The sequence below is a fragment of the Ceratosolen solmsi genome, unplaced genomic scaffold, assembly GCF_000503995.2.
Source record: "Ceratosolen solmsi marchali unplaced genomic scaffold, CerSol_1.0 scaffold27, whole genome shotgun sequence".
Classification (NCBI taxonomy): domain Eukaryota; kingdom Metazoa; phylum Arthropoda; class Insecta; order Hymenoptera; family Agaonidae; genus Ceratosolen; species Ceratosolen solmsi.
Window position 1 is genome coordinate 1,530,340 of NW_011948426.1, and position 11,585 is coordinate 1,541,924.

Below are 11,585 nucleotides of genomic sequence, written 5' to 3' on the forward strand. Positions count from 1 at the left end.
GCTCGGCTCCTCCGGTCCCTCCCCGCGATTTACGAATCCACTGAGTTCACCATCGGACGAATGGTTAGGAATAGAGAAGTGCCACTGCTTTCAGGATGGCAGCCTCCAAGTCTATACGTTAACAACTTTTGCTCGCTTTCCAACCTCCTCCATCATTTGTTTATTGAGTAGGCAAACAGGTGCACGATCGCTCTCACCGTCCGTGTCCCCAAGCCCCCACCTCCAATCAGGCGCCCCTTTTTTGTTTTATCTTATTGTGTTTTGAAAATTAAGCGGTTCACGCATGCCTTCCCAACTCGCATACTTTCTCACTTGCACGTAATACAGTCCTATATAAAGCGTCATTCATGCAATTTTACACCACGCAACTTTAGAGCCTTAGTTACGCTCGTCGAGCCTGCCTGCACGAAGCACACGAAAACTTTCTAAAATTATCGCTCCCATGTGCGGTGGAATATTATCATCGGTCGATTTTTCATCTCTAGCTCCAACTCTCTCTCTCTCTCTCTCTCTCTCTCTCTCTCTCTCTCTCTCTGTACACCGATAGCAACAATCGGCAACAATCGGCAACAATCTGTTAGAGTCGAGAAAACCACATACAACATACCAACAACAACAACAACGACGACGACGACGACGACGACAACGACGACAACAACAACAATAATAATGATTATAAAATAGCGAGTAATGAACAAACGGTCGTCCTGATTATGCTGGCAATTGCATACCTCGCACATCATCATCGACGATTATTTGTTGGTCGAGAAACGTTAAGCTTAGAAAGGAAAAAGGCTCGTTACGTATTAAGAATAGAGAGAGAGAGAGAGAGAGAGAGCCGATGGTGCGGAGCAATCATGTTTAAGCCAATATTTAAACAATCATCGTCAATGGCAAAAGGCATATTCGAGCGATCCTCGCGATCCACGCTTTTTGTTGTCATCCTTGACAAATCACACAAAATGCAATTGATTTTTAAAAATAAAGTCAATGAATTTACAATTACAACAGTACATTTATAATTCATATAATTTTTTAAAGAATAATATATGAGCGAATTGGAATAAACTGCTCTTTCATTAGTCACGCTCTTTACTATTTGCACACATGCATTATTGCCCATTAACGTGTGATTTCAGAAGTTTTATGTTTCTATTTTTGTACTCCACGAGAAAAAAATGTTTCTTTAGAATACAATGAAATATAATACAATATTAGTGTATTAATTATTTATCGTGATAATTCTCTTATATTCATTGCTTAATACTAATTATCACGTAATGTGTCAAATTTGGTGGTCTTTTCACACGAATTTCACGCATGCGCGTTACATAATAAATAAGTTTTCTTTTTAATTCCTTCCGCGATGAAGAATTTCCAGTGATTTTTAGAGGAGTGGAATTATAATTAATATATATGCAGCTCCTTTCGAAAATAAATATCATCGATTTATTTAAAATTTATGAAGATATTTATTTTTACAAATTAGCTAATGCACTATACGAATACACACACACACACACATACAAAAGAATATTCATGCATGTGCTCAAGCTCGAACGCGTGCATATATTTTTTCACTCTTTTTTTTTTTTTATACAATCGGAGAGAATGCTGTTAAACAAATTACATTAAATAATTAACAAACGTAACGATCAATATATATTTTTTGTTTTTAATTTGAAAGTTTATATACCAACATTGAGGAGAAGTTTATTAATTTATTCGTAAAAACATAGACTTGTGAAGTAAAAAACATGTTCCATGACATTACCACACGTATAAATTTATGAAAAGTCTTCAATTCGATTACGAAGTAACGATAATAATACAAGAATCGCGAGCCTTAGGAATGGTTATAAATGCATTTGTTGTGTGTTATTAAACGCGCGCTGATTTACCTTTCTGTGCCCTCAGTTATATTCGATATATGCGCAAATACATCATTTAATAACAACATGATCTTTAGGTATGCAATGGACATATCGAAAATGAGAAACATTTGTATTCCTGTAACTGAAATTAATTTTTATTCTTTCGAGTCTCTGTCACTCGCCCACTATCCAGTAAAATATTTGAAAATCATTCGTGTGCATAAGTTCTTTGAATGAAATAATTGAAAATAACCAAAGAAATTGCGTATGTAAGTAAAAAAAAAAATACCAACAATAATGCAAGATAAATATAATATAAAGTTTAGGGTATTTTATGCATTTAATATTGAGTATTCAGATAAAATAGAAATTATAATTGATTTTTAAGCGCAAGAGAAAAAGATGTTTTTCTAATTACTGCTCTTAAAATTAAATTAATTTTTGCTAATAAATGTTTGGAACAGCAATTATATTTCTCTTGGTATGTGTTGGTGCAAATTTTATTCAAATATATTTAATAAGGAGTGCTAATTCTTTTTTTAAACATCTATATACCGGAGCTCTACTTTATAATATGATTGAATGTGGCAAAGTGATAATTATTGATTTAGAGTTGAAAGTTGATGTTATTCATCAAAACATTGATGCAACATCAATTATATTAAAATTTTAAAGAAATGTTTGAGCTTCCGTGTACATATATATATATATATTTAATAAAAATTATAAATACAAAGTTTCTGCTGTTCAAAATAATTTTAATAAAATTTTCAAGTGACTTTTATTAAATTATATGTTATTTAAGCGCAAGGCTCGATATCAACAGATATGAATATGAATTTCTTGTTTAATATTATGTGCAATTTTATAAATAAGAAAGGCTATTATAATCAATGCATATTGCTATTGAGAAGTGGAATAATGAAATTGTCGAGTTGATTTGAGTAAGGACGTTGACGCTTAAGCAAATATAGAAGATACTTTAAAGCCGTGTCATATTGCTAATGAAAATGGCCATAGAAATGACATTAAATTAATATAGTTTAATTTTTTTAAATATTATAATATTAATTTCTAATTTTCAATGCTACATTGCATTAGTTGTGTACTGTAAATAGCTAATTTAATATGGGCTATTTGTTACAAAAGTTTGTCACGAATGGATAATTGAAAGCTGTTGAAAATCTTTTAAAATCAGTACGATGTTAATATATTAGATCAATTAATATCTAGTAGTAGGTGATATACTGTTGTAAGAAAAGAAGGTTACATTATAAATAAGTTATTAAACTGTAAAACTCAATGTATTATGCTCCCATGAGAGCATTAGTTTTTCAAACTTACTAAGGTGTCGTTAATTGAGAAAAATAATAACGAACCATTGAATCTTGCTGTTTTAAAGATATACATAAATTCTACTAAAATGCTGACATTTTCTTATAGCATTGCAACGCCATTAATTTTCATGATATATGTGTGTGTGTGTGTGTGTGTGTGTGAACGAACAGCACTTGTAGCGTTACTTTTAACTGTCTTGAAAAATATATAACTAAAATTGAGGCTAATGCTCGATACTTAACGTTGTAAATGATATAAATAAATTTTTCTTATCTAGTATTTTTCTTTCATCGTGGCAGTATAATTTCAATGATACGACGATGCATAGATATAATAGTTACATACGTTACATCCATGCTAATGATTATAACATTATAATAATTTACTAGTCATTATAATAACATTGTAAAAATTCTTGAATTTTGGTCGCAGTGAAAGTTACAAACTTATATGTAAAAGTTATTTATCATTATTTGATACTTAAAAATATAATTTCACAAATGTTATAATGTGAAAAAGATAATTATAGAGAAAACAACAAATTATACAAATATTTGTAAGGAATTAAAGCATAATGCAGTCGTCAGAATCAAATGATTGTAAAACAAAATTTCATGTTCATGGTAAGATGATGTATAAAAGATATTACGAAGGCAGTGGTGTGAATTTCAAAATTCTAACAGATACTTGTAAGTCTATCAAAATTATATATAATCCCTTATATCAATCAATAACTGTAATATTATATTATAGGGATGTTATTATATACAATAAAATTCATAATTTTCTAGGTTCGTAAAATTTATAAATTCTTAAAAACAACTTAATAACTTTGGATTTATTTATTTGCTATTGATTTCTTATGCTCTCGGCTTTATATCTAAACGTAAATGCCTGTTTTATTCCATTCTTATTTTACCTATTAATATTTATTGCGCCCTTTATTACCTTTACAATAGTCTTTATATGCATGTTATTTAGTTTTTGCGCAATAATAATAGTACCTCGAGTAAGTGTGTAGCCCATTAATACTTTGTCTACCATTAATAATGATATGTATGGAATTCATCTCAACCAATTCGATTCATATCAGGACGTTCCCATTATTGCATGACCGACCCTTTCCTCATATTTTATTTTTGCTTTTTATTTTTTTTGGCTTTCAAATGGGCCTTCAAACCTCTTGCGCTAGAACTACTCACGGCGTGTACACCATCAAGTCCAGCAAACCCATTATGAGTGGAAAATCACCGTCTATTGCCGTCTCCTCAATGGTTTTGCCTAGATAATCTAAGATTCAATTTAATAATTCAATCGGATAATACCGATGCCTCGAATTCGGACGAAGGCATCGGCGAACAATTGGGTCCCTCAAAGAGAAGCACATCTGCCTTGATAACACCATTTTCTCGCATCTTGTGCACAAAGACAAACGCGAGTACATTTTCATGTGGTACAAGAACTAGGAGTCAGTTTGATGGAATTGCAATAACTTTTAGGATGTGAAAACCAAGCAAGATGCATAAGTATGAGTCAAATCGCGATGTAATGAAACGTATTCGCATCTTCGTTATGCATAAATAATTTCTACCCGTTGTTTATAAACGTACACCAAGGTATGACTATTAATGATCTACAATAAATTTCACTTTAGATTAGAACGAGGTATGTTTTTAAATTTTTACGCCTTGCTCTTTGATTTTCTGTAGTGCCCAAGATACAGTTTCAAGGATTTCTATTACTATTAACAATAATATTTACGAAATTCAAATAACTTTATAAATAATTATTTTTACCATTCTCATTAGATATAATGATATGAAATTATTATAGAAATAATTATATTTGCTTAAAACTAAAAATATTCACACTTAATATTTATTCCTAGATGAAACAGGATTTACATAAATATATAAGAATCGGTGGCAGATTACTACTAGGGGACAATGAACATTTCTTTTTTTTTACTACAAAATTTTTTATTTTATCGCTCAGTTACATAAGAATTTTAAATTATTACAATAAGAATTTAAAAACTCATAAATTTAAAGGTTTCAGGACATTCCTGTGAATAATAAATTTATTGACGAAAATTGACTTTTTTTAAAAAAGCGAGGATCGCTCGAATATGCCTTTTGCCATTGACGATGATTGTTTAAATATTGGCTTAAACATGATTGCTCCGCACCATCGGCTCTCTCTCTCTCTCTCTCTCTCTATTCTTAATACGTAACGAGCCTTTTTCCTTTCTAAGCTTAACGTTTCTCGACCAACAAATAATCGTCGATGATGATGTGCGAGGTATGCAATTGCCAGCATAATCAGGACGACCGTTTGTTCATTACTCGCTATTTTATAATCATTATTATTGTTGTTGTTGTCGTCGTTGTCGTCGTCGTCGTCGTCGTCGTTGTTGTTGTTGTTGGTATGTTGTATGTGGTTTTCTCGACTCTAACAGATTGTTGCCGATTGTTGCCGATTGTTGCTATCGGTGTACAGAGAGAGAGAGAGAGAGAGAGAGAGAGAGAGAGAGAGAGAGAGTTGGAGCTAGAGATGAAAAATCGACCTATGATAATATTCCACCGCACATGGGAGCGATAATTTTAGAAAGTTTTCGTGTGCTTCGTGCAGGCAGGCTCGACGAGCGTAACTAAGGCTCTAAAGTTGCGTGGTGTAAAATTGCATGAATGACGCTTTATATAGGACTGTATTACGTGCAAGTGAGAAAGTATGCGAGTTGGGAAGGCATGCGTGAACCGCTTAATTTTCAAAACACAATAAGATAAAACAAAAAAGGGGCGCCTGATTGGAGGTGGGGGCTTGGGGACACGGACGGTGAGAGCGATCGTGCACCTGTTGCGTGCTCCATAAACAAATTAAAAAATAAAAGTTTGGAGATACGTTAGCCCGGGGGTGAACTCGCCGGGACCATTAATCTTGGTGAGAAAAAAAAAAGAGAGAGTTAGTGAGGAGGGGGTGAGGGATACACCGGTTCTGTGATCCATTTGTCTTAACCTTTTCTACTTCGCGGGCCTTAATTTCTCCGAAGCTCTAAGCCATTCTTTTTTTCCTTTAGTTCCACATAACACAAGCACGTGTGCAGCTTCCCTTGGCTGTTCTGCTACTCAGTCGTTGAATCGGCTTTTAGAATTATCCGCGAGAGGCAGTAGCGTAGAACTGGTAAGAATCGTGTCCGGATCCGGCCAAACGCGATTGGCGAATGGCGATCTTCCTTTTCATCTCTCGTTTCATAAGATTCACCCATATTTATAATGCGTCGGAATACATGGTTGGCTCAAACTCAGTCATGGAGTTCGTTGGCGGTAGTGGTTGCGTGAGAAATTCCAGGGGCTGATATTTTGCTTTAGAGCCGAATTTTCCGAAAGTGTTGCACGCGCTTCGGCTTCTTCGGCCTTTTGGCTACGATCAACTTGACGCGAGGATACGGGACGTGCGACACGACGGCATTCAAGTTGGTTCTTCGTTATTTTAGTGAACTCCTCCATTGACGAAGGAGTCTCGACTGCGAGTCCTAACTGCTGGCCGGACCACAACATCAACAACGACAACAATAATAATAATTATAATAATACCTCGCTCCAGCAATTGTGGAGAACTACAAAAAATGGATATTGGTATTCATTTTTATTTGACGTTTGGAGTTTGCAACGTGCAAGCAATAGCAAGCCATCTCGCAGAAAAAATCGTGAAAATTACGGGACATTTTTAACTTGTAGACGTAACCTCTAAGCAGCAATTATTTCTGGTCGTAAGCGTATCTTTCGTTGTTATTTTTGTTTGTCGGACGTTTGTGTTGGTTTATTTGTTCTATTGCTGTTGATGTAAATGAAAGGAACGTTTGTCTGTTCAATGATATTTTTAGAAAGTGTATCTGGCCAATTCAGAATGCTGGAATAAAAACAAACATCTGTCTGTATGTATTGTTGGTATAGATGATGTATTTTTATGGGTTTTCTTTTTCATTTTTTTCAGAATCGCCGAAAAACGATGATAACGATAACTGTTGCAAACCATCCTCGAGTTGCGAGGTTTTATCAAACTCGAATTCGACAGAGGCATCGGATGAAACACCACCGGATAAGCTCGATACCTTAAATAGTAAAGATGATAATATTTCTAATATGGCAAAGGAAGATTCGCGTGAGAAAATAGATTTCAAAGTAATTTATAACAAGAAAAAGATCGATGTCACTTTTGCGTTGGATGGCACCGTTGCGGAATTAAAGGCCTACCTTCAGAATATCATATCCGTGCCGCAAGCAATGCAAAAAATTATGATTAAGGGATTAGCCAAAGACGATCAGACTCTTAGAGTTTTAGGTGTAACAAAAGGTTATTATTATACAAACGCTGGTGGTAGTACGTTGTATATGCGAGGGAGTCTCATTGCGCGTGCATTATGTAAGCTTATCGTTGGTTATAGGTGCCAAAATTATGATTGTTGGATCGAAGCTGGACGATGTTTTAGCTGTTTCAATACCTACGAAACAAGAATTGGTGGATGAAGCGTCATCTTCTAATAAAGAACCTTTATCTCAACAAAAGATTCATCGTAAAGTCTTAGATAAAGGCGTTCCCGAAGATGTTATGCCAGGAATTTTAGAAAGTCAGGTAATTTTAAAATTCAAATCGCTAATTAATATCCGTTTCGAAACTCCAGCTCAATTTCTAAGAGAATATGACATTACCATACTTACGTTAATTTTAGGAACCTCTTCCTGATTATCCCTTAGCTGGAATGTTGAATAAATCCGGTGGTAAAGTTAGACTAACTTTTAAATTAGAGCAAGACCAATTATGGATAGGAACTAAAGAGCGAACGGATAAAATACCAATGAATTCTATTAAAGATGTCCATAGCGAGCCAATTCATGATCATCCAGAGTACCATATTATGGTATGTTAAAGTAACATTATATATCTATTAATTGGGATAGAATCATTTTTTGCTGAAAATATTTACTTTCTTTCGAGAAATAGACTTACTTTCAAATATAAATGATTATTATGTTAAATGGATGATTCTATCAATTAATGACGTCAATTATCAAGAAAAATATTATATTTATTTTTACATATTCAATATTTGAAAGTGAAATTTTAATTATCATTATCTGAAATTTAGGGTATTCAATTGGGTACGACAGAAGCATCGAGGTATTGGATTTATTGGGTACCTTCGCAATACATATCAGCAATCAAAGATGCAGTTCTTGGAAAATGGTGCTACTTCTGATCAAGTGTTAGTGAATGTTGTTTTTTTTTTTTTTTTCATTTTTTAAACTGAACGTAATCAGATGTGAACATCGAGACAAACGACTGTGCTAGTCAGGCATTTTAAACAGTAAGTACATAATAACTTATTATACATCAAGATTACGTAAATTAGTCAAGATAAAATGTTATCCGTACAAGGCAAGTGAACGATTTGTTAAAAAAAAAAGCTAGATTTTTCATACGAGCGAAATTATTTTCCTGTTTCATTCGTTTTTACAAAGAAATGTTGTATCTTATAATCTCTGTGTAGGTTATTCTATTGAAAACAATAAATACTAATAATTGTTGTTTTTAATATTATTTTATTTTGGAATTTCTCCTTGTTGTTAAGATCGATATTGAATGTCTTGAAAATCAATTATTCAATGGTCGAGGGAGATAAATAGTTTTAAATTGTTTGAGTAATTAATTGCATAGCTAATTATGTAAGAAAGAAATTACATCGTTATTATTTGTTTATGTATGTAAAAATAATTTGATAATTGTAAGATTAGTTTAAGCTGTTATGGTGAAGAAATTAACAAAATTAATTATATTTAATTGCTTTGATGTAGGTAAAATTTGTTTTGAATTTAATATTCTATTCAGAGATTAAATTCATATTTACGTACACGGAATGTCAGTCAAGGTCTTAATTAAGGAATAATAAAAATATTCGAGCGAAATTGCGTACATAAATCGTGTATGTCAGAAAAATTAGTTCCGAGCTGACGAATTGCTCGCTGGATTTGTTTGATGTGATCTTTTTTTCTTTTGCCAAGAGCTTCATTTTGAAAGCTTTAACATGTAAAAAAAGACCATAAATATAAACTTGTTTAATAAATGCATCGTTCTAGATTATTTATGTTGAGAGAACGAATAAAATTTCGAATATTTTTTAACATATTCGTACGTTGTAATATGAGAACGAGTTGTTGCTTTACATATCCTAATCATGTTAAGAAAGTAAACTAAAAGCGTCTTGCGCTCTAAATAAAGATAAAATTTAAGCAGTGCTTTGTGATATATATATATATAACAACAAGGATTGTAAAATCGTTGCACACTTGTTGATTGCATTGTAGCATTAGTCTGTGAAGTAACGACTTATTCTCCCATCGAAAGAAGTATGCCAATAATAATCAATGGATTATTCTTCGTATATTGGCTTAGAAAATTTGCAAATAAAATCTTGTGTTGTGCATTATTTAAATAAGGGTAAAGCAAATAAAAATGATATTGACAATGACAGTGTCAATAGACGATTAATCGGTATGGATTATGTATCATCAATCGGATAGCACAAACATAAAAGAGAAAGTAATTCTCTGTATTGTATAGTTGTAATACTTTGTAATAATATTTTGTACAATTTTTTAAGTACAGGAAAATAAGAATTAAGAAAATCATTGGTGAGGGCAAAATTCCAGATAATGGCGAATCAAAACCTTTTTTTACAACCGTAACTGTGCTTTAATAACATACACATTATCACTCATCCAAATCCTTTACAATAATCCTCCGACAAAAGTTCATAAAACGAAGCTGGACGAATGCAAAAAATAAAGCGATTTTTTTTAATTAATCACTTCTGTGCTGATTACAACAAGTACCTTAACTTTAATTATTATTCTAATTTATATTTGTAAATCGTATGCATATTCTTTTAATTATGACTATCAGATGCCAACATATGCAGTGCAACGGTTAATAAAAACACGTATGTTATAAGTGTGTTTGCAATATTTCAGTTCAGTTTAATTATAAGATAATTATTTAAAGTAATTTAATTAGATGAATTGTTTGCACTATAAATAATGCACAAAACTAATTTATAAGTTGTATAATTATAAAGATTGACTGTTATAAATAAAAATTGAAAGTGAATTGATATTACAATTAATCGGATATACCAATTTTTATCTTAAGCGCTGGATTGTTGAATATTTTAACGAATTAATGTTAAAAGCAAAATAAATATTACTTTTCTTATTTTCGATTATGAGCTGTGACATTAATTTTGTTAATGTGTGTAAAAGAAATTAAATTGACTTAAAAACGAAAAGAAAAAGAAGAAAAAAAAGATTTTAGGTATGTTTGAAAATAAATATTAATTTTGTTGAAAAGTTTATTTATTAAGAATCACGTTTTCATCAACATAATCAATATACCTCTATTTATTTAGAATTTAAATAATAATTTATTATAATTCGGTCTATTTTAATGAAATTGAAGCTAATGAATCATTCGATAATTTGTCAAACAACGTCACTCGAAGTACATAATTTTTTTGTCAGTACGGTAAGTCTCGAGAAAAAGGATTCATATTTTAAATTTTCCGTTTTATGTTCAAGTATCATTTAAGAAGCAAAATTAATTTTAATTCAATATCACATTCCGAACAATTGATTCTTAAAATTATGATAAAAATTACCTGCCTACGTTTGTTTAAAAACTGTTTAAAAAATTCTACAAAAAGAACTTCTTTTTTTTTTTCTTTTTGCTTTTTAACATATACAACATATCGGTAAATTTTTAATGGTTCCATTTATGTTTCACAATGTAATGTTCCACTGCATTGTAGTTTGTTTCAATTACTTTTTTCATTTTAATTACATCCTATATTTTTCACATAGAAATCGATATTTCATTTAAGTTTATATATAATTATTGGTAAAAGCGAATTTATAAGAGTGCATAAGTGATGCCCATATTGTTTTTTTTTTCTCATGTGAACAACGTGTGTAAGTCGTCGTGCTTTTGGAAATGTTAGAATAACCGCATTACTTTCCGTACTCTCTCGGCATAATTCTTAAATTGCCTAAATTTGCTTAAGCTTTTGTAAACCGTCTACATTAGATGCGACAATAGCAGTGAGTAATTTTCAGTCATAAGTCTGAAAAAACAAGAAATGAAGAAGAGAGAGGGAAGTCGGACGATTACGCACGGCTTTTATTGTCTTCCCGGCTCGTTTAAAACAAAACAAAAACAAAAAAAAACCTTTTAAACTTTACGATGAAAGGTAAAATCGACTATACTCGACGCGTCGTCTCGCTATTAAAAAAAGGCTTTAAAAATAAAAAAAAATTCATCGAC

The 11,585-nt window shown here is 31.9% G+C and overlaps 1 protein-coding gene across 1 annotated transcript; it reads left to right on the top strand.

Annotated features, from left to right (window-relative positions):
* The first annotated feature begins 6,379 nt into the window (after positions 1-6,379).
* Positions 6,380-8,599, top strand: LOC105363103 (ubiquitin domain-containing protein UBFD1). Its single transcript, XM_011500698.1, has 5 exons — positions 6,380-6,847; positions 7,206-7,565; positions 7,657-7,844; positions 7,942-8,130; positions 8,359-8,599. The coding sequence occupies exons 1-5, from the start codon at positions 6,838-6,840 to the stop codon at positions 8,467-8,469; spliced, it is 858 nt and encodes a 285-aa protein (XP_011499000.1). The 5' UTR covers positions 6,380-6,837; the 3' UTR covers positions 8,470-8,599.
* Positions 8,600-11,585: the final 2,986 nt, after the last annotated feature.